Source organism: Fundulus heteroclitus, chromosome 12 (assembly GCF_011125445.2).
Source record: "Fundulus heteroclitus isolate FHET01 chromosome 12, MU-UCD_Fhet_4.1, whole genome shotgun sequence".
In the NCBI taxonomy this organism is placed as follows: Eukaryota; Metazoa; Chordata; class Actinopteri; order Cyprinodontiformes; family Fundulidae; genus Fundulus; species Fundulus heteroclitus.
This window is the reverse complement of record NC_046372.1, coordinates 4011419-4032647: the sequence shown is the minus strand read 5'-3', so window position 1 is coordinate 4032647 and position 21229 is coordinate 4011419. Positions and strand designations below refer to the sequence as shown.

Below are 21229 nucleotides of genomic sequence, written 5' to 3'. Positions count from 1 at the left end.
GTGAGGTGTTCATCTTTCACAATCTCTCAGAGGATAAAAATGAGGATTAAGATCAGAAAGGGGAGGGAGAGAGAGTCCACACCATGTGGGCCATGGTAGATGGACTAGATTAATGCATGCCAGCGACTTATTGCCAACATTTTCTCCCCTTTGTTGAGATATCAAAGATAGTGGAAAGATGGCCCGGACTCTCTAATCATATGGCTAGCGCCACGCTGAGATCGTCTGAGCTCTTGTCAGATGTGGCATTTAAAGAGAGATAAGAATCTGAACAACAGATAGCTCATCATTAAGAGATTGAAAAACATGAAGTCCAAAAGCTGTCTTGATTTTTTTTTTGTGTGTGTTATTAAACAGTTAAGCTGTAAGAAGAAAAAATGCAATATTGATGACATAAAACACATGCTATCTCTTTATATATATAATGCATCATAATTAACCTTTTAATGTGTCACCATTGCGTGTCTCTAACCTGTGCTGCACTCCAGTTGGACACAGAGGCTATTTTTCAGCTTATATCCCGGGCTGCACTGGACGCAGCGTTCTGCAGCAACACAACTGATGCATTCTGCAGGACACTGCTCACAACGCATCCCTGCAGAGTGGAAGAAGCCCTCAGGACAGGCTTCCCGACACTGGCTCTCAAACAGGTACCTGGGCACATCAAACCTGTCTGGATTGAGACGGGAAACAAAAGAGATGAGTGCTTTCATGCAAAGAAGAGGCACAGGTATGCAGACAGACTCACAGACGGAGCTTCAGGAGTCATTTTTGGTTTTAGAAAACCACTATCTTGAAAGTGAAGCCTCAAGTAAGTATGTGGTCACATCTGCCTCGCCAAAGTTTTTAGTCCTGTTTGAACTTTTCCATAATGTATTATATTACAATCACAAATAGAGTGATTTTGTTGTAGATTTTATGTGATAGATCAACACAGAGTAGAGCGTCATTGTGAAGTGGAAGGAAATACATTACATGATTTTCAAATTTTTTTACAAAGAAAATCTGAAAATTGTGTCACATTCCTCTTCTGTTACCTTTGAATTTGACACACCTGAATAAAATCCAATGCCACAAACTGCCCTCACAATTCATCTACCCAGCAAACTGAATATTAGTGAAAAACAAAAGAAACAGTTCTGGGAAGAGGTGAGATTTTTATAGAGAAATTTAGTGAACTAAGGAACACAGCAGGCAGGTCTGGGATAAAGCTGTGGAGAATTTTAAAATAGAGTTAGGTTGTAAAACAACATCCCAAGCTTTGAACAACTTTATGATCATTCAATCATCAGCAGATAAAAAGACTGCAAACCTACAAAAATATTACACGACATTAACCATAGATGTACCCCAAAAGGCTCATAATGTCACTGGAGGAGCTTCAAAGATCCTCAGGTGGAAGTATCTGTTCACAGAACAACTATTTGTTAAGCCCTCAACAGATTAGGCCTGTATGGAAGAGTGAGTAAGAAAACAGTCAGCGTTGAAAGAAATTCTCAGGAAGTGTAGTTTACAGCTTGCCAGAAGCCATGCAGGAGCACCTGAAAGAACATGAAAGAGGAAAATCTGGTCAGACGAGACCAAAATAAAGTGTTTGGCTTCCGTACAAATTGCTTTGTGTGGTGGGATATCAACACTGCACCCTGAACGCACCATCCCCATATTCAAACACGGTGGTAGTAGCATTATGCTGCAGAGATCCTTTAATGAGTAACCCGACACATTGCCTATGTCCTTGCTATTATTTGCACATGTTGTTATTAAGCTGTGCTTAAGCATATCTTAATAACTTGTACTTTTCCTAGGATCTGCAAAGGCAATTTCTTTAAGACTGTATTGTGTTTATGTTGTGCATTTGATCCTACTGTACAGTCTCAGTATCATTTTGATAGTCATTAATATATTTCATCTTTAGGTGCATTTGTGTGCTTCCATTTTCCTGACACTTTGCTGCTGATACACCCAGATGTCCCCACAGAAGGTCAGTAAAGCATCATTTTATTCTATTCTATTTTACTCCATTCCCCCAACAGAGACAGGGAAACTGGCAAGGGTTTGTAGGAAGATGGATAAAGCAAAACACACGACAATCCTTTAAAGAAAACTCCTTAGAGGCGGCAGAAGATTTGAGACTGGAGCAGAGCTTCCCCCGCCGACAGGGAACAGCGGCTCTAAGCATACAGCCAGAGCTGCAATAGAATCGCATGGATCAAAACATAGCCATGTGATATAATATTCTCATTTAATGAGACTGGTACCATCTCAAGTGTTTTTTTTGGTATTTTCCTAATTAAATTTGTAAATAATTTTTATGTTTTGTATACTTAGGTATCCACCTAATTGATCCTTTTTTGTTGGTCACACACATGCCAATAAAATGTGTTGACGTTTCAAGCTATGATGTGACAAAATGTGCTACAGTAACCTTTTGATGCACACAGGTGACCTAACAAATGTCATTTGAATTTCTCTAATATATATTTATATATATTAAGAATATCAATAAGAATTGCTTTAATGTCAAACTCAGGTGTGACAGTGGCCAACACACGTAATTATTAGTGATTCAGAAAAGAAAAAGAAAAAAAGAAAGAAAAATAAACTAATCTAAAGTTGACTCTAAAGAAAGACACTAGGAGTAGAATATAAGGATAATATCAGACTAAATATTGTCCAAAGGAAAAACAAAGTTGTTTGATAACTCCAGCCTATTTACCTAACACACCATAATAGAATAAGCAATACGTACAATTCTATAACGTACCAAGTTTATACAAAGTGCACTATGTAACATATTGTTATCAATATTGCAATAATACAGTTTCCTTGTCCCACTGCTGTTGCAATACACACTAAGTGATTCTGTATCTGATTGAATCCTGAATGCTTGTTTCCACACACAAAAAGTAACACGAATGAATAAAGCCACAAATATGTCACCTTAAATTCATACCTACCGCGTTTTTATTTGCAGTTTTATTTTACAGATGTATCATCTCTTTTTTGCTGTTGTTCTCCTTTGACAGCAGGGAACTAAAGCATAAACTTAAACCAGTGGTGTGTGTGTGTGTGTGTGTGTGTGTGTGTGTGTGTGTGTGTGTGTGTGTGTGTGTGTGTGTGTGTGTGTGTGTGTGTGTGTGTGTGTGTGTGTGTGGTTTGAGAAACAGGGTGAGACAGATAGAAGGTCCTTTTCCTCCTGTTATTGTTATGTCTCATTGAGCTTCAGACAGACTTGCAATTAAATGGAACCACATTTTCAAACATGTGCTGACAAATCTTTCAGCTAATTGAAAGTGTGTGTGTGAAGGTGTGTGTGACGAGGAAATCTGGTGTTAATACTTCTCCTGGACATCTGGTACCTCAGAGTGAGTGTAGGTGCGTTAGCAGGATCTCCCCCGTGTAAACACGCTCGTTCTGGCAGCCATAATACTGTCTGCTACAGTGCGATAAACACACTTGCTCCTGCCACCATCAGACTAATATTTCTTCAGCTGCAGTCTGTTAATGACCTCTGAGATTTATAGTAATATGAGGGAAAAGGACAGAAGATTAGCTGCTCAGAATCCCAGGACAGGGGTACGCTTAATTTTGAGGGGAGGGGAAGAAGATAGATAGATGGAAGATAACATCGTTACAGCGAAGGCATCAGGATGGACAATGCCGAAGACGGATTCTCTTTTTCGTAAACGCATCGATCAACAGCAACATTATCGCTTAATTAGATCCATTTATTTTCAGGAGATAAATCGGTCGTGCCTGAAACAAATGAGCCTTAGCGTGGCCTAAAAGCACATTTGCTCTACACTGCAGTCGGAGCTATAGAGCCTTGCTAAAGTTTTCACACCCCATGAGCCTACCACATTTTCTCACGTTTTTACATTTTTGTGCTTGTGGGGCGTGGATTTCTTTTCAGCCATTCAGTCGAAACCCCTTTTCGTTCAACTACAGTATGTATGTACAAATGTATACAATGTATATGCACGTATATACGCGTAGGTGCGTATGTAAGTAGGCGCATAGATATATGTATATATTTAAGTATATAGATATGTTTATATATATATATATATATATATATATATATATATATATATATATATATATATATATATATATATATATAGACCACTAAAGAATGTAAATGAGACATTTACATTCCTATTTCCTTTTTTGTATTTTTTTTGGTATTCTTTTGATCCATTGTAGATATGAAGATTCACTGTATATAACTGAATGCACCTTCTTGTATGAGCCGATGTGACGAGTGAATTTCTCCATTGTGAGATCAATAAAGACTATCTTATCTTATCTTATCAGTTGCAAGTCTGTGGGGAGTAAGTTTCTACCACCTTTCCACACCAAGAGAAGAGATATTTGCCCATTTTTAATCTGTGTACATGACTTTTCAAGTATTGCAGCATGTTCTCATCATTATTTAGGGCCATGCTTTGACTAGGCCATTAAAACACATGAATGTGCTTTGATCCAAGCTATTCTGCTGTAGCTCTGGCCTAGGATGAATTACTTACTGGAAGGTGAATCTCCGCAGATCTAAAGTCTTTTGCAGACTCTGATAGGGTTTCTTCCAGGATTGCTTTGTATTTAGCTCCATCTATCTTCACGTCAACAGCTTCCATGTCCTTACAGCAGAAAGGCATCCACACAGCATGATGCTGCCACCACCGTGTTTTACTGTGGAGATTCCAGTTTGATGGACAATATGCTTGCTGTCATCACTCTCCCACAACGAACAGATTCACATGGTTCAAATATGATAGTTTCTCTGCAGTTTCCCCAGTGTTAAAAGGCGTTTCTTGGCTGCTTTCTCTCATCACTGCTCTCCTTGCCCAGCCTGTTTAGGTGGATGGCCATGTCTTAGCAGGTTTTTTAGCTTTACCAGATTCTTTCCACTTTTAGATGAGGGATTGAACTTCAAGGATGTTCAAAACTTTTTATATTATTTTATAACACAACCTTGCTTTAACATTTATCCCTGGCTTGTCCGGTGTTTTTTCTGATGAAAATCTTTCATGGGAAACTGTTCTTTAATGTTGTCTAACAAACCTCTGGGGCTTCCTCAGAATAACTGTATTTAAGACAAACATACATAAAGAGGAATTCATGTTTTTAGTTGATGCGTAAACGTTTTTTTATTTTGCTCTTGATTCTATTTAGTTTAAAGTAAAGGGGGCTGAATAGAAATGCACATCACACTTTACAGATTTTTATTTATAAAAATTGTTAAAAACAATGCCTTATTTTGAGATTTGTATTTTTTTTTTTTTTTTGCCCCATTTCAGCCGCCTATACAGTTTATTACTAGAATGGGTGTACTGAGTAGCCATTATATGCTGGTGATGCACACAGGGTGTTGCTTTAGCATTTAAAAGCCACCATGGGAAACATTTCCTCAATATGCTGCCAGTGTTTGTAGACTCAGAGGATATTGAGTTGTGACAGTCACGAAACACCTTTTAAATGTTTTTATTTTATTTTACTTATTTACAGGTCACGACCACATGACCTCATTAAACCAATGCAAAGAGACTACCTTCCTGTAGGTGTGCTTCTGTACTAATGCTAGCTTGTAGGACAGGGACAACGGATTTGTTTCTAGCTGTAGCTAATGTTTCTGCTCTCCACTATAGCATGGACCCAGGTGGCAACATTTGGGTTGGTTTCTGCAGTTCTGAAAACATACAGCAGTCATTGCTGCTCCCTGTATAAAAGCTGGAGCTTTTGTGCAGCTTTTGCGGGCCCACCTCCTGTGCCGATGCATGCAGGTTCAGGTAGAGGCCTGGAACAAATTGCTTGCACATTGGCACTTGAAGCAAACAGTTTTCTGATTTCACCTCTGGGGTAGAAACTGAAGGATCGTTATGCTTGTAATTGCCATCTTCCACTCAGGTAGCGTGGACAGCAGACTCAGCAGAGACGCCCAGACATCCTTCTCCCCGGACACCTCCTCAAGCTCGTCTGGGGGACACCCGAGACGTTCCCAGGCCAGCCGAGAGACATAGTCTCTCCAGCGTGTCCTGGGTCTCTTTCCTGTGCAACTTGCTTGGAACACCTCTCAAGGGAGGCTTTCAATGGGCATTCAGAAGAAATGCCTGAGCCACCTCAGCTGACTCCTCTCGATGTGGAGGAGCAGCAGCTCTACTCCGAGCCCCTGCTGCATGGTTGAGCTCCTTACCCTCACTTTAAGATAGCGCCCAGCCACCCTGCAGAGGAAACTAATGTCAGCCGCTTGTATACGAGATCTCGTTCCTTTGGTCATGACCCAACTTTCATGACCATAGCTGAGGGTAGGAAGGTAGACCAATCGGTAAATCACTCTTCATTATAACAGATCGATGTGCCCGTCACAGAAATGCATACGCTGCACCAATCCATCTGCCAATCTCCCGCTCCGTTCTCCCCTCACTTCTGAACAAGATCCTGAGATACTTAAACTCCACTTGAAGCAGGAACTCCCCTTCAACCTGGAGAGGGCAAGTGACCTTCATTAGAACGATCCTAATGACTCTATTTCTGCGGGAGTTTACCTGTGCCACAGCTGGTGCAGTTGTCGGGACCCTCATCAGTGCACTCCTTGCAGGTGTGATGACAGGGAAGACACTGCTTCCCTACGGCATAACGCCCCGCCTGGCAGTGGATAACACAGCGTCCGTCCTCAAACAACCTGCATGGACATATTAAACAGAGTTAGAAGGTTTGACTGGTCCTGAACATCACACGATCCTGGAAGTCTGTGATTTACAGTCCGATCTACACCAGCGTCAACTTTGCTTTCAAACCGAAGTGCGGTGGTTGGATTGTAGTGCGATGTTTACACCACTTCAGCAGTATTAGCTTACATCCTTTAACTGGACACAGCAGATGGAAAATGTTCCACGTTTTGCTTTGTTTCAGGTTTGCCTCAGCGTGGATCCAGCTTGTTTTTACTCCTTCGTTAATTTACACACAGCTGTGCAAAGGGACTCACAAAAAGTAAATTTAATTGAGCATTTTGCAACTTTTTTTTAAACATAAACTATGCCTCTGGAACTAAGTATTGAAAAACGTCTCTTTGTACTTGGCTGAAGAGTGTTTGGCAGCCTAGAGGTTTCTTGGGAAAGTTCCCACAAGCTTGGCATACCTTTGTCTTGGAGGTTTTTCTATTTCTTTTTGGCAGAATCAGCACAGAGGGAATTTTAGGTCTCTCTGGAGAAGCTCTGATGCGTTCAGATCCAAAACTCTGGCTAGTTGAGTCCAAGACCTTAAACAGTTTTTTTTTGTGTGTGCGTGTCTGAGGCCATTCCTTTGTTTTCTTGGCTGTGGGTTTTTTGTTATCGTTTCCTTGAAACTTAAGTCTTAGTTCCAGTCTGAGGTCGAGATGATTCTGGAAATACATTCAGACAGCTATGCTTTATATTTTCATGCATCTTTCTGCTCTTTCCTGATCAGACTTCCCTGCAAAATAAAGCTGCATTAATCATGTTCGGCTGAAGGGATGGTGGTACTGGGGCAAGGTGCAGTGCCAGGTTCGATTTTTAATTGACTCCAATGGCTTAGAAGTCATTCGAGTTCCTTTTTGGTAATTTAACTGAATACTTTTAGAAACAATTGGCTTCAGCTTGTCTCTGTTTCTTAAACTGATTTCTTTTCTGCAAGTTTCTCTGTCAAAAGAAAGTAACTGTGACTCTGGATTTCTTAGATACTCCTGAAAGCTTGTCTTGCAAACTTTCTGTTTTAGACTCAAAATGCAATATTTACAATTTCCCAAAGGCAGTTGTGAGTTAGCCTAGAACTTGCAGTGCCTGGTTTATGTGATGGAAATTAAAAAAAGAGAACTGAACCTCCTCTAATTTCACCAATAAACTACAGCATGTACCTTCTTAGTATTTGGATTTGTGGCTGTGATCAGGATGAACAATCACATTCAAACTCATGTTAAACACTCGCCATAATCTAGTGTCCCTGATCAACTCCAACTAAAGTCTAGATGTTAAAGGAGGATTTTTTCCCGATGTGCTCTCAGCTGCATCCAGGGGGTAAAATCCACGAAATGCAGAGAGCTTCCAAAGCTGCAGAGGGATCTCACTGTGCAAAGGTTTGAGTCGGGAGAAGAAAGTGCAATGATTTTGAAGGAATTAGATGTACCATGGTAGGCAGTAGAAATGGTCAACATCAACAACAACAAATAGCATAACAGTAAAATGCTCCAGGACTGATGAGAAGAACATAGGGACACCAATCATGGAGGCTGCCAAAAGGACTAGAAGCAACGTCAAAGAGAAGAAAGAGTGCAGGAGATTCTGGCAAGTCCATGCTGTGTTGGACGTGCAGAGAAGCACGATAGAGGCAGTATCAGGATTTGGGGCCGTTTTTCTTAGGCTGGAGCAGAGCCTTTACTCAAGATGGAGGGAATTACAAACATCTACAACCAGTCAACGTTGTCAGAAAAACCCTATATGAAAGGTAAACGTCATATTTCAGCATAACCTGGTCAAGCAAGCACACCCTATGCAGAGGCTACAGTACCCCACAGAGCTGTCCCGGGTTTGATTCCCGGACCCAGATCATTTACTGTATATCTTCCCCTTCTCTCTCTGCCCTTTTTCCTGTCAAGCTACCAATAAATAAAAACCAGAAGACTGATTTAACCACAAGAAGAAGATTTAAGCTCTGCAATAGTTCAGCTAGAGTCCAGACCGAATCAGTTTAAAAATATGTATGCAGGAACTCTGGGTGAATTCAAAAGGTAAAACAGGTCAAGTTGATTTTTTTAACAACAAAATGGCACAATTTACAAGTTATAATTAATGTGCAAAAAGCTCAGAAATTATTGTCTTAGTATCAATATTTTACAGCACACCAGTGTAGCATTTTATCAGAAGCGTGCAAACATTTTCTATCCACCGAGGTCCAAATTGACTTCACTGACGTCTTGCCACCACTGGATCCAGCATTGTTAAGATCAGCTGATATAAAATGGATTTGATGGTTGTCTTAAAGTATTAAACGTTAATAACTTAGGACAGGTATTGAACAAAGCAAATGTCTGAAACAGTAAAAGCCTGAAAACATGCACTCTGCACTGCTGATATGTCCTTGTGAACGGTTGTAACCTTGTGTCTGGGCAGGCGGTGCAGGCCTCAGTCTCCGGACCCGTGCACTGCAGACAGCTTGCATCACAGAAATGGCACTTTCCCTTTTTACTCATGTATTCCCCTGCAGACAGAGAGCCACAACAAACAGTGTCATCATACACCTGCTGCAAAATGGTTCAATTCGTTTCAGTTCAAAAATACTTTATTAATCCTAAAGGGGAAACTAAAGGTAGGAACTAATAGTGTACAAGGTTCTTCCAAGAGTTGTTGTAGACGGTGATGGCACTGGGCAGGAAGGATCTCCTGTAGCGGTCTCTGTTTTACAGCAAAGCTGAAGAAGCTGACGACTGGAGACCCTCTGTTGTTGACAGTCTGAAGAGGAGGCCCATGGTTATCCGTAACTTTCTTCATTTTATGGATAATCCTTCTTTCCGGAATTATCTCCAGAGGTTCTGGAGGAGTCCCCAGAACAGAGCCGACCTTCTTCATCTGCTAGTTGAGCTTTTTAAGTGATTGACTCTGACGCTGCGATACCCCACAACAGATGAGGGCAGAAGAGATCAGACTCCCAAAAAAAACCTTTATAGAAGATAAGCATCATCTTGCTGCAAACCCTGAAGCTTCCTCAGGAAGTGAAGTCTGTTCTGTCCCTTCTTCTGTGGCGTCTGTGGTCCAGGTGAACATTGAGGGATTTACAGCCAGAATCAGTAAGTTGGATTATTGAAAAGTTCATTTATTTCAGTAACAATTCACTGAGTGAAACACATTATATAGATTGATTAGACACACTGACTGAAGCCTTTATTTCAATCAATTACAATTTTCTGCTTACAGAAAATTAAGACATTTAAGAAGAGATTACATCAGACCAATAAAACATATACATTTAATATAGGAATGTGAGCATAATAAAAGTATGTTTAGCACCTGCTTAAAATTGATATAAAGGAGCCTCATCAGGATACGCATTTTAATTCACTGAATATGACTGAATATTGACTTCTCCCATGATGGCAAAAGTATTTTAACTATTTCCCTTTCTCCTTAAAATAAGAAACAATTTCCCTCGTTTTTGGTGGTTCCATGTTTTTTAATTTGTTTTCCCAACCTTTTTTCTGAAATAGGATTTGTTATAACGTTCCCTTGTCAAACCAAACCAACAGTCAATTGTTACTACTGTCACCATAGCCAGGGCTGAAACTCTTTTTCCTCTGGGTTACATCTCCCACTAGATCATTGCTCAATGTCTTCTATGCTCTCAATTGTTTTCATGCTCTATTCCGAAATATTATATTTTTAATAACTTCCAGTCAAAGAAGAGATAATAAAGCTTCAAATATTGTTGTTTGAGTTCAGGCTCAAAGAAAATGCAGAATACTTAGGTTTCATGAATATCTGTATTATGAGAACACAGTTAAACTTTTTTATTATTATCTTACTAATCATTTTAAATAGCAAGATATTTAAAACCTTTAGAGTTGAATGGTTCGGTGCTTATTACCCTTTAGTGGGGACATTTTCACCTAGTCAACTGCAAAGTAGAGAGTAGCTGAAGCTACATTAAAAAAAAAATCCATTCTGAAGCTGGAATTGAAACTTCATGAGTTTTGAGCTGTAAAAACATATGAATGTTGAAATTATGAAACAAATAAATCATTGCTGACCAAGATAAGCAATTCTAAGCGTATTTATGACAACAAAACGCCTTTGTAGCCACACATCACTTAAAAACAGGAAGTGAGTACAATCTGTTCATGCTGTATTATGTGTTCCTGCAGTGTCTGATGGACACTTGTTCTACATAACACATTGACTGTCTTGATTAAAAATAAAAATAAACTTCCTTTTTTTTTTACTTCAGTAGGCCTAACAGATGTGTGACCTCTTATTGTTGACTCGGTCTTCTAGAAAGTAAAAAAAACAGTCTCTCCATTAGGAGCATGTTTTGCCAAAGGATTATTAAACAATTTAAACTTTGGAGTTGAAAAAGATGGCTAAGGAGAGAAAGATGGCACAGCATAGCTCATAAATCAATAAGTACTCCCTCTATATTCTGTGTTTGAGCTGAATAAAGGCAAAAGCAATTGCATATCAGTATTCAGCATCTCTTCCCACCACTAGAGGTTTAGCAACAGCTTGAAGTGACTTCTTAGGCCAAACATGTTTAGAAACGTAACTCTACACGTATGATGTCAGAATGTGAGTGCAGTGAAGCACGACGTCCTCAACATCAAGTTCAGGGTTATGCACCCTAACCCTGACCTTTAGAATGTGACATTTTCACTCATCTGCAACTTTTGACAGCATTCTCAGCTGCCTTGCGCCTACTTTTAAGAAAAAATATATTATGGTTTTCACATATTTCCCAATTTTGGTCATGCTAATTAATAGAACTAGGGTGAGCAATGAGCCTGAAGGAATAAAAACAAAAAAGAATAGAAAAAGTTGTAAAAAGTATAATCTTTAAATTCTGACCAAGTAGTGAAAGCATCATACTTAAAGCAGAAATGCTGCAGAAATTAGCTTTGCTTCAGCCTTGGGTTCACATCATCCACTGTGGAAAATGCTGAAAGTGTGCGTGGGTTTCACAAGTGCAGGAAATTGAGTTTTGGTTGCCAGGAACCTCAACACCTGGCAGATTAATCACAAATCATTGCATCAAAAACATTATCGCAATTATCGCACTTTGAATGCATACGCAACTGTGACTGCACTTTGGGTAGATGTAAAAACCAAAGTTATTGCTCAATAAATCTACCTTAATAACGTCTGCCAAACAATTTTTCCCCTTGAGAAAAAGAGAGCAAACTGCTGCAAAGTGCTTGTAAACCGCCTTATACTGCTGGTAGAGAACTAGAAGTTCCCACAAGTCTTTTAACCTTAAATATATTTAAAAAAAGAGAGGCGGTGACAAAAGAGGTGTAAACGTTGTCTCCTATCACTTTGCTATTAAACAACGGTGACAGACACTGGTTTAAGCATAACGATGGAGCAGGATGTTTGTGCATGTGTGAAAGCGAGCGCATCCTTCCCAGCAGCAGCAGCGAGGTTCAGTCTGCGCGCTCCGGCTTTCGGTGAAAAGCTCAATTGTTCCCCGCGGAAAACAAAAGAGCTTTTTTGTGGACAAACACAACAGGCAGTGGCACCGTATTCAGCCGAGCTCTGCTGAAACCATTCAAACCCCCCCCCCCCCCCCCCTTCCAACGAATAAACGCCGTCACTCTTCCTCACGCCCGACCCCGCACACAAACAGAGAGCCAGGTTCTCAGGGGACGGAGGGCCACGCTGCTCAGACTCTGCAGGAATCTGCGCTCTGCAGGGCCATCCGGGAACTTGGCGGTCAGGAGAAGACTCGCTGCTCTGTTATAGATGGGCCTGAGCTTGTAAGGACACCAGCGCTTGCTATCGTGGGACATTGCTGACATCTCCAACCAAGTCTAAATCCCTGCTCCCCAATTCCTCCCTAGAGCTTCACATACTTGGTCCAAGAAAGCGGGGGAAAAAATGCGGTTTTATTACGCCGGGCAGGTGTTCAACAGATGATTACATTGTTTAGTCTGCAAATCTTAACCAAAGTTCAGATATTCAATCCATATGTTTATGCAGAATATTGATCCATTCAAACTTCTACTTTCTTTAAAAAAAACCTCTTGTCTAAATCCATATTTAGATTAATACAGCAACATACAGAACCTTGCTAAAGTATGTATAATGTGTTATGTTATAACCAAGTCCAGTGTTGTATAAAGTACTGAAATCTCAGAGTCAAGTAAAAGTATAAGTACCTCTCTAAAATATGACTTTGGTAAAAGTCCAAGTCACTGACTGAAATGTTACTTGAGTAAAAGTCTTATCTGAAATGTCTTGTACTTAAGTATGACAATTACTGTAAAAATAGATGTACTCAAGTAATATAATAAAAAGTATAAGTAAAAAGTAAAACAAAGCAAATGCAGTTTGAATGACATTTTTTAGATTTTGGTAAACTTAGAAAGTCAAATTCACTTAAAATAACAAACAACCAAGTGCAGGAGAAATTTAGACCACGTTTAGACAGAAAATACAACCTTTTTGTAAGCTTTCAGTTTTCCTTCTTCAAGTAAGGTCAGTGCTATGCACTTTAAAATTGTACACAACCAAGTGCAGGCGAAATTTAGACCAGGGGGTGTATACTAAGAACATGGTTTAGTTACTCTTTTTGTAACGAGTAACTAAAGCAAACATTGAAAATGTATTGAAGTAAAAGTATGCAATTAAGTTCCGAAATATAGTGAAGTAAAAGTAAAAGTTATCAAAAAAATTTATACTCGAGAAAAGTATAAAGTACTCCAAAATATACTTAAGTACAGTAGTGAAGTATTTTTACTTCGTTACTATACAACACTGACCAAGTCTAATAATGAAGTGGAAGGAAGGGATATATGGGCTTCAAATATTTTTACAGATAAAAATAAGAAAAATACAGCATGCAATCGCTTTTACCCCCTTTTTGGAGAACCACAATTTTCTGCATTTACAGCTGGGAGTCATAAAGATTCAGCACGTCTCTACCAGCTTTGAACATCTAGACACTGCCGTTTTTCCTAGATTGTTTTTGCAAAATATCTCCGGCTCATTCAGATTAGACGGAGCGCCTGCAAACAGTTTTGTGGCTTGACTAATGGGCCATCCTGATCCTGTTTGGTTGTAGCGCTGACTGTTTTGCTCCAAGGTAAACCTCCTACCCGGTCTCGAGTGTTTTGAAATCACTCGGTTTTAATTACCGGCAGGTTAACATGAGCTTGGACCAGCTTCTCTGTCCTCATTGAAGAAAATCATCCCCCAGCATGATGGTGCCACCCCCATGTTTTGAGCTTGGACCAGTGTTTTCAGGTTGATGTGCAGAGACCATTTGAACCACTCGGTTATTTGAAGACCACAAGGTCTTCAAATAACAGCAGGATTTATACTGGGATTAAATTATACATAAGCTCTGTTTAGTTATTAGGCAACTCCTGAAAGCACTTGATTCTAACTAGACTTTATTTTGGTATGGTAAAAAGGGCTAAACAAAAATGCATGCTACACTTTTTACATATTCAGTGGTTACGTACTTTAAAACGCAAGTATAATTTTGCAACACTTTGTGTTTAAATGTCCTAATTATCCTGATAAAACAAAATGTGCAGATTGTGATGAAAAATGTTTTTTTTCAAAGAGTATTAATACTTTTACAAGGCACTGCATTTTACACCCTGTTGCTGTCTTGTTGTACTGTACCTTAAATTTACTCATGTTGTAATCATGTTATTAACATTAATCATGTTTAGGAGGTTATAGTTTACCGAAAACTTTCAGGGACTTTTTATCCCGTTTTAAATTATTCAAGCTACAAACTGTGGTGGCTTGTTTTTAAGCATAGATTTAGGAATCACTCTACAGAGGCAGCAATAAGGGCCGTCGACTGTGTCGACTGTGCTTCAAGTCCACTGGGTCTCTATCCAAACGTGTCTGCCCTGAAATCATGATTGATGAAAGCAGGATTTTTGTTTAACAACTCCCAGAGGATCTACTGTCAGCGATGACAATTTTCTAAAAACGGGTTTGAAGTGATTAAAAATTCAGAGTCCCGGCATTTTAAATCCTGATGTAACTCCATCTATCAAGGTCAAAAAGTCATTTCAGTAAAACATACATAGACAAAATCTTTGAAAAGTTTAAATTCATAAAGAATTTATTTGTAGAAATCCAGCCTTTGACATGTGTGCATAGTACGGTACTTTAAATGTATATTTTACCTGAATGTTTATTACTCAGGTTCATGCACCTGTTGTCATCCAAAAAACATGAGAAAACTAGATTCTGAGAACCTGCTGATCCCTGTTTCTCTCAGCAACTTCTAAAATCCAAAGATCAATTTCTTATCAAGTTTTTCACCAGCTACTGAATAAAACATGTTTGCTTTACGGTAATAAAAACTAAACAGGATTTTACTTCTATGTTAAGGTTTTGGAGCAAAGAAAAATATCAGCCTTTAATATATTTTCTAACTTTATGTCTGTGGATTAAGCAGTTCAAATCAGGGAGTTTGTGGCCCTAAGAATAAATAAATCTTAAATCTTCCACATGTAGTGCAGCATCCTCTTTTTGCATATTGCAGATCTGAGCAACCAACAAAAATAAATAGAAGCCATCTTTTAACCACAACCCAGTAGAAACCAAATGTGGGGGTTACGCACGCTAAGATTAAAACATCTGGGAAAGCCCAGATGATGATGGTTTTGTAAACTTCATAACATATCATTTAAATGGAGATGCACCTGTGGATGTAATCTAAGGCAATAGCTTCTTCTTTGTGTCCTCAATAGAAAAAAGAAATCAGCTAAACTATCAGGAAGAGAACCGGTGACCTCCACATGTCTGGTTCATAGTTGGGTACAATTTCCAGAGGTCTGAAGGAGCCAACCTTCAACAGTTCAATTACAAGCATGGACAGCCTGGGAATGTCCAACCATCACACCGTGTGCTTTGGTAAGACATGTGCGTCAACAACAGAAGAAAAGACCTTGTGAACATGGTGGCTGAAGATTGTGAGAGAGTTTCATTATCCAGTGAAAGGAGTCCTGAACATATATGGACTAACTCAGAGAGAAAGCCATTACCCCGAAGACATTAACAAGCTAGATTACTGTTTGCAAAGACCTTAATTTTTTTTTAGACATTTCCTGAGCTTTGATGAAACTAAAACTGAAGTGTTTGGCCTTATTGACCGCATTTGGAGGAAAAAGACAGAGACAGTAGTCAGCACTCTTTTCTTATAAAAAGAAGGTCCCGGGTTTGAGTCTTGGGCTTGGCAGGAGTTTGCGTAGGTTTCCCCTACCACTAAAGATTTGCTGGTTTGCCATTAGTGGCCGCACACTCAGTCGCAGAGGCTCAGGCTAACCCTCCATCTGATCTACGAAATTCTACGTATTTGTTGAACTTTCATTGTAAGTAGAATGACAAATGACATTATACATGTTTGTATAACGACAAATAGAGCTAGGAAGTTAAAAGATTGGGCACAAATGGGTCTTCCGGATGGCTAAAGACCACAAGGACACAATCGAATTTGTTATAAAGTGGCTTTAAGGATGACAAAGTCAATGTTTTGTAGTGATCGCCACTTAACTGACCTTTCAGTCACACAGTAAATTTGTGTGCAGAGCTGAAAGGGTTTGTGCGAGGACAGCGGCCTACAAGCATGACTCAATCACACCGGTTCTGTCAGGAGGAAGATACAGAAAAAGCACCTTTTAGAAAGTAAATCGATCGAATACCAAGGAAATGGATTTAAACATCTACATTTAAATATTGTTTATTAAAAAAAAATAACAGACTATGGGGAAAAAAGCAATGGGTTTTATGTAGTGTGTATGTCTGGTTTAAACTTCGTCTCTTCCAACACACTCACCTTCAAGGATGTGATTTAATCAGTGTGCTCATTTAATCGGTGCGATTGATGAAAATTTATCTTTTTTTTTTTTCTTTTTTTTTCGTAACTCGATGCAGAGCAAAACAAATTTCCACATTTAGTTTTTTTTTTTTTTTTTAAAAGAGGAAAATAATTAACAATGCTAATACAGTGATTATTTCAGGGTAGAAAAACATGTGATTCAACAACAAAAAAACCCCGAGAAGACAACAGAACCATAAACAGATTAAACATTTTAATAAGAACACTTAAGTAAAAGTAATAATAAAAAAAAAAGATTTTCAAAACTAGGACTTTGAGTAACATTAATAATGCATTGTCACAGATATGTCACAAGTACACATTAAAAACAGCTTTTTTATACGAGGGGCTGCGTAGGTGTGTGTGTCTACCATCACACACACACACAAAATCAAGTCATCTTAAACAATGACCAAGATTAAGCTTCTGTTAACCCAAACAGGGGACTCAACCTTTATTACAAATCACCAACAACCATAACCAGTCCACAGTACAACAATTCATCTAATACTGTCAGGCTGCAGGCGTTAACACCCACCACAACGTACCATTCAGAGATAATTTCTTTTAATTTTTTATTCTTTTTCTTTAAATTGTTGTTGTTCAATTTCAAAAGCCAGCATCTCTGGAATAATTTACTCCACCAGGTAAAGCTCAAAGACAGACAGGAGGGGAAGACAGCTCTGAGTTCTCAGACTGACGGCTCCCCCTTTAGCGTACAAAAACTTAAAATAATCATCACGTGCAACTGTGGTTTTAGCTTCAAAAATGCCTGAATTTGTTCAAAATGAGCCGATTCTTAAGTTTTAACAAAAGGACGGAAATGCGAGACAGCCATTTACCATCGGACTGCCAGTCAGTGAGCTTTATCTGCAGATAAAACGCAGCAGTGACTATTCAGCGACACAATATTTTCTGACCTTCTGTATAACCAGGCTGCTGCGGTGGAGGACTTCAGTTCGTGTGCATTGTCATTATAAAAAAAGAATAAAAGAGAGCAGAAACTTCTAAAACTCTATTTTATTTGAGAACAGTAACATATAGGGATGCACCGATACAGATACAATACCATCACTGGACATGAGTTCCCTTAAGCTGTGTCATATAGGGCAAAGTGGGGAGGGGGGAAAAAGAAACCAACATTTCAATCGATTTCAGATCCCTGTAACAAGGCTGAGAGATATTGCAGTTTCCTTGTCCGACAAAAATTAAACAAGAAGCTTTTTAAACTGTTGCTCGCTGCAGTGGACAGATTCAACCCTCAGTTTTTTGGGGCCATGAATTTTCGTCACGCGTGTGAAAACGTGGCATCGGTACATCCCTAGTATCACAAATTCATTATAACTTACCGCGGAGCTCCCCTCCCTGCAGACAGAGCTGGAAAGAATGACTGTTGTCTCTTGAATGAATCAATGGCGTCTGGGCTTACATTGAGAATTAAGGGCAATCTCCAGGACACGGCAATAAAGATAAATACACACACACACACACACACACACACAGACATACACATAACTGAGAGGGGCAGATGGATGCTTAAAGTAAACGAAAAGAGTTTGTTCTGCTCAGTAACGTGCATCAGTCTTGGCGTACAACATTAAGTCTCTAACTTCAAGTAGTGGCTGATTTATGTGTCTGCACTCATGTTTAATGGTACATAAGGGAGATATATATATATATATCTATCTATATCTATATATTTATAGATATATATATGCATATAGTTGCATCAGTGCACTGCGTGTGTGGTACGTATTAAAGTGTGAATTTGTCTTCTCTCCCGTCGGACAGCCAGTCAGCCCCAGACACGCATTATTTTCACATTACCAAGTGAGCTACGTGTTTTTTAACCCTCCCCTTTATTTGACGTATATTTACAGGCAGAAAAACCCCCGGCCTTGCCTACTGTTTGTTCCCTTTCCTCCATCTGTTGGTCGTTAGCACTGGAAAGAGATGAGAAAGAGGGGCCAAACACAAAAAAAAAAAAAAAAATGCACACAGACGTATTGAGCGCTTCGCAGGCTGAGCGGCTGCTGTTTTTAACTATGCTCTGTACACCGGCAACAAATAAAAAGTAGGTTCAATTATTTTGGCATCAATGCTTTGGTCACAAAATACCAACACGTTTATTCTTTTTTGTTGTTGTTGTTGTTTTGTTGTTGTTGTTGTCACTAGCTCGTTTTTTCTTGAAGTAAGTCCCAGTCGTTTTACACCCTGACCATGTGTTTGTCCCAGTACTGAAAAAAAGGTAGGTTTGTTGTAGTCCTGTCATCGCACCTCCGATGCAGTCCTTTAAAGAGGCACAGATTTTCTTATAAATTATGTGACTGTGAATGCTCGGGGCAGGTGGAGGGAGAAAGGGTGGGCGGGGGGGGCGTTAAAGAAGGAGAGGGTTGCCCCCACGTCCCCAACCCCTCCGTGCACTCCCTTTGGTGCCCGCTGGCCACGTCCCGTCACCCCTTTTGCGAGCATGTTCTGCAGCACAGCTGCTGCAGCACTCTCCTCTGGCAGAGATTGTTCTTTTTAACGAGCACGCAGAAACCACCTTCCGCCCAAGATTCTTCATTTGCTTTCCACAGACCAGGAAGAGGAGATGCAGGAGAAAGGGGGAGGGGGGAGGGGGAGGAAGGGGGGGGGATGAAACATTACAGGGAAAAACACACCAACAAGGAAGGACCGTTTAAAACGACAGGGCAGAGCCGCGTGATTGGTCAGGGGAAGGTTCAGTTCACAGGAAGGAGTTTTTTATTTTTGATCCAATCACAGGTGTTGTTCATCGAGGTGGAAAAGGATTGTAGTCCAGCGGAGTGATTGGATCCAAGCCAGGAGAAACAGAAAACGGATTTGGGGGAAAGTAAAAAGAGAGAGAGAGAGAGAGAGAGAGAGAGAAAGAGGGAAAAAAGTGTCACACAATTAGTAAAATAATAAAAAATAATTCCTTTAATCTATACCAAACAAGAAAAACTCACAAACAAGAAAACCTCATCTGTACAACCTGTAATCCAGTTTATCATCTATAATTGGCTTTTCTTTTTTTTTTCTTTTTTTTTTTAAAAAAAAGGATTCCCCTTTTTAAGCTGCAATGAGCCTCATGTTTTAGGAAGACAGGAGACAGGCTGAGGGGGCACGTTAAGTAATAAAGATCATCATCGACAGAAAGGCCTGCTTGTCCCCGCACGGCGGATGTTTTCAGATCAACTAGAACGTCCTCACCAAAGCAGGAAATCACAAGCTGCAGTCAAAGCACCCTCATTACACTAAGAGGTCAGTGGGTTAGTCAAAACCGCTTCTGTCTTAAGATTCAAAGACACAACATGCACAGTTTTTTTGGGGGAAAGAACAGAGCAGGTCATGCAGAGAAGAGAAAAAATGATGCATAGAGAGAAAACAGAGGTCATGAAGTAGACTTCAAGTCAGTGTGGAGAGAAATGTGGAAAAAGTGGTTGTTGTTTTGTTTTTTTATATTAGAGATGAAGATCTCGTCAGTGAGCATAAAACAGTATTTTATAGGCATAAACTGTCAAAAAGCAGCATAAAACCCAGTGGTATGCAAGCGGAGAGACTGGCCCCTTGCTTTAGAGCTCCAATAGTGAGCGGATTAGTTAAGGTGTTAGTACAAAGCTCCACATGTTAGTGAGGGAAACCTTTGCATTATATCGTAAAACTATCTTGCACATTGTTTATTTTAGGCATTTTATTCAACTGTTGAATTAATCTATCCATCTAAATTTTAGCCAACATTTCTTTTATACATTTAAAAAATAACCCAATTTCTGCACTAATTGGCTGCACAACGAAACTCAGTCTTGTGCATTGCATTAACAATTTGCACGCGAGCACTAATAATTAAAATGTAAACCCATAAAGAGCGTGCAGCTAATAAGAAAAGCTGGTGACTCACCATCTTTGCAGACGGTGCTAACCATGCAGGTCCCCGCCTCCAGGTTGTAGCCACTGTTGCAGCTGCTGCAGTTTAGTTCCCCGGGTCCCAGACACTGGAAGCAGCTATTGTCACATCTGTCCCGGGGGAAATACAGAATTAAGTTACCAAACTACCACAAATTAAATTAAAACATTCGTCATCCTGACATGATTTAAATCGGCAACACATTTAAACTAGAGAACTATCAGAAAATCAACAAACAAAAAAAAAAACTAAATAACTGACAACAAAACATGTGGATTAAATAAATGTATTTATTGAATAACTTTCAATAATATAGTTTTTATTTCACAAATGAATGAGAGAAAGCAGGGAGATAAAGATTCTGAACGTCTTCTTGCTCACAAAACCCCTGCCCTGCCGGAATAAAAGAAAATATATATAAAAAGATCTTTCTGATAGAAGATGGGCTGACAGAGACTGAAAGAAATGAAAAGGCTATAAGGTCGGGTGAGCAATAAATAATTCAAGGTGTGAGAGCAAAATACAAGGAATGCATTACAACGAGCGATAAGAGAAGGCGCACATGTCCAACTCAGTGGAGAGGTTTGGCTGCGTTAAAAAAATCAAACTGGTCATCCAATCAAAGAGCATGAATAAATTAGGTTTATTTGAGGGTTTTTTTTTCCCTGAGCTTTCTCCCTGTTAACAGGGGGCCATCTTTCCCACTCGTCACCACATGCTTGCTTGGGATGAGGGATCGCTGCAGAGCCAATAAAT

The 21229-nt window shown here is 39.5% G+C and overlaps 1 protein-coding gene across 5 annotated transcripts in view; it reads right to left on the bottom strand.

Annotated features, from left to right (window-relative positions):
• Positions 1–21229, bottom strand: part of pcsk5b (proprotein convertase subtilisin/kexin type 5b) — a 115139-nt gene that overhangs the window by 19633 nt on the left and 74277 nt on the right. For 2 of the 5 annotated variants that reach the window (XM_036143761.1, XM_036143762.1), the window contains exons 20-23: positions 20468–20583; positions 9111–9213; positions 6546–6682; positions 473–673 (exon numbers count right to left, since the gene is read on the bottom strand). In XM_036143761.1, the coding sequence (XP_035999654.1) occupies positions 473–673; positions 6546–6682; positions 9111–9213; positions 20468–20583 (557 nt within the window). Of the gene's footprint in view, positions 1–472; positions 674–6545; positions 6683–9110; positions 9214–16758; positions 19136–20467; positions 20584–21229 lie in introns of those variants that run through there. The other 3 variants (XM_036143763.1, XM_036143764.1, XM_036143765.1) reach the window with 2 other exon arrangements.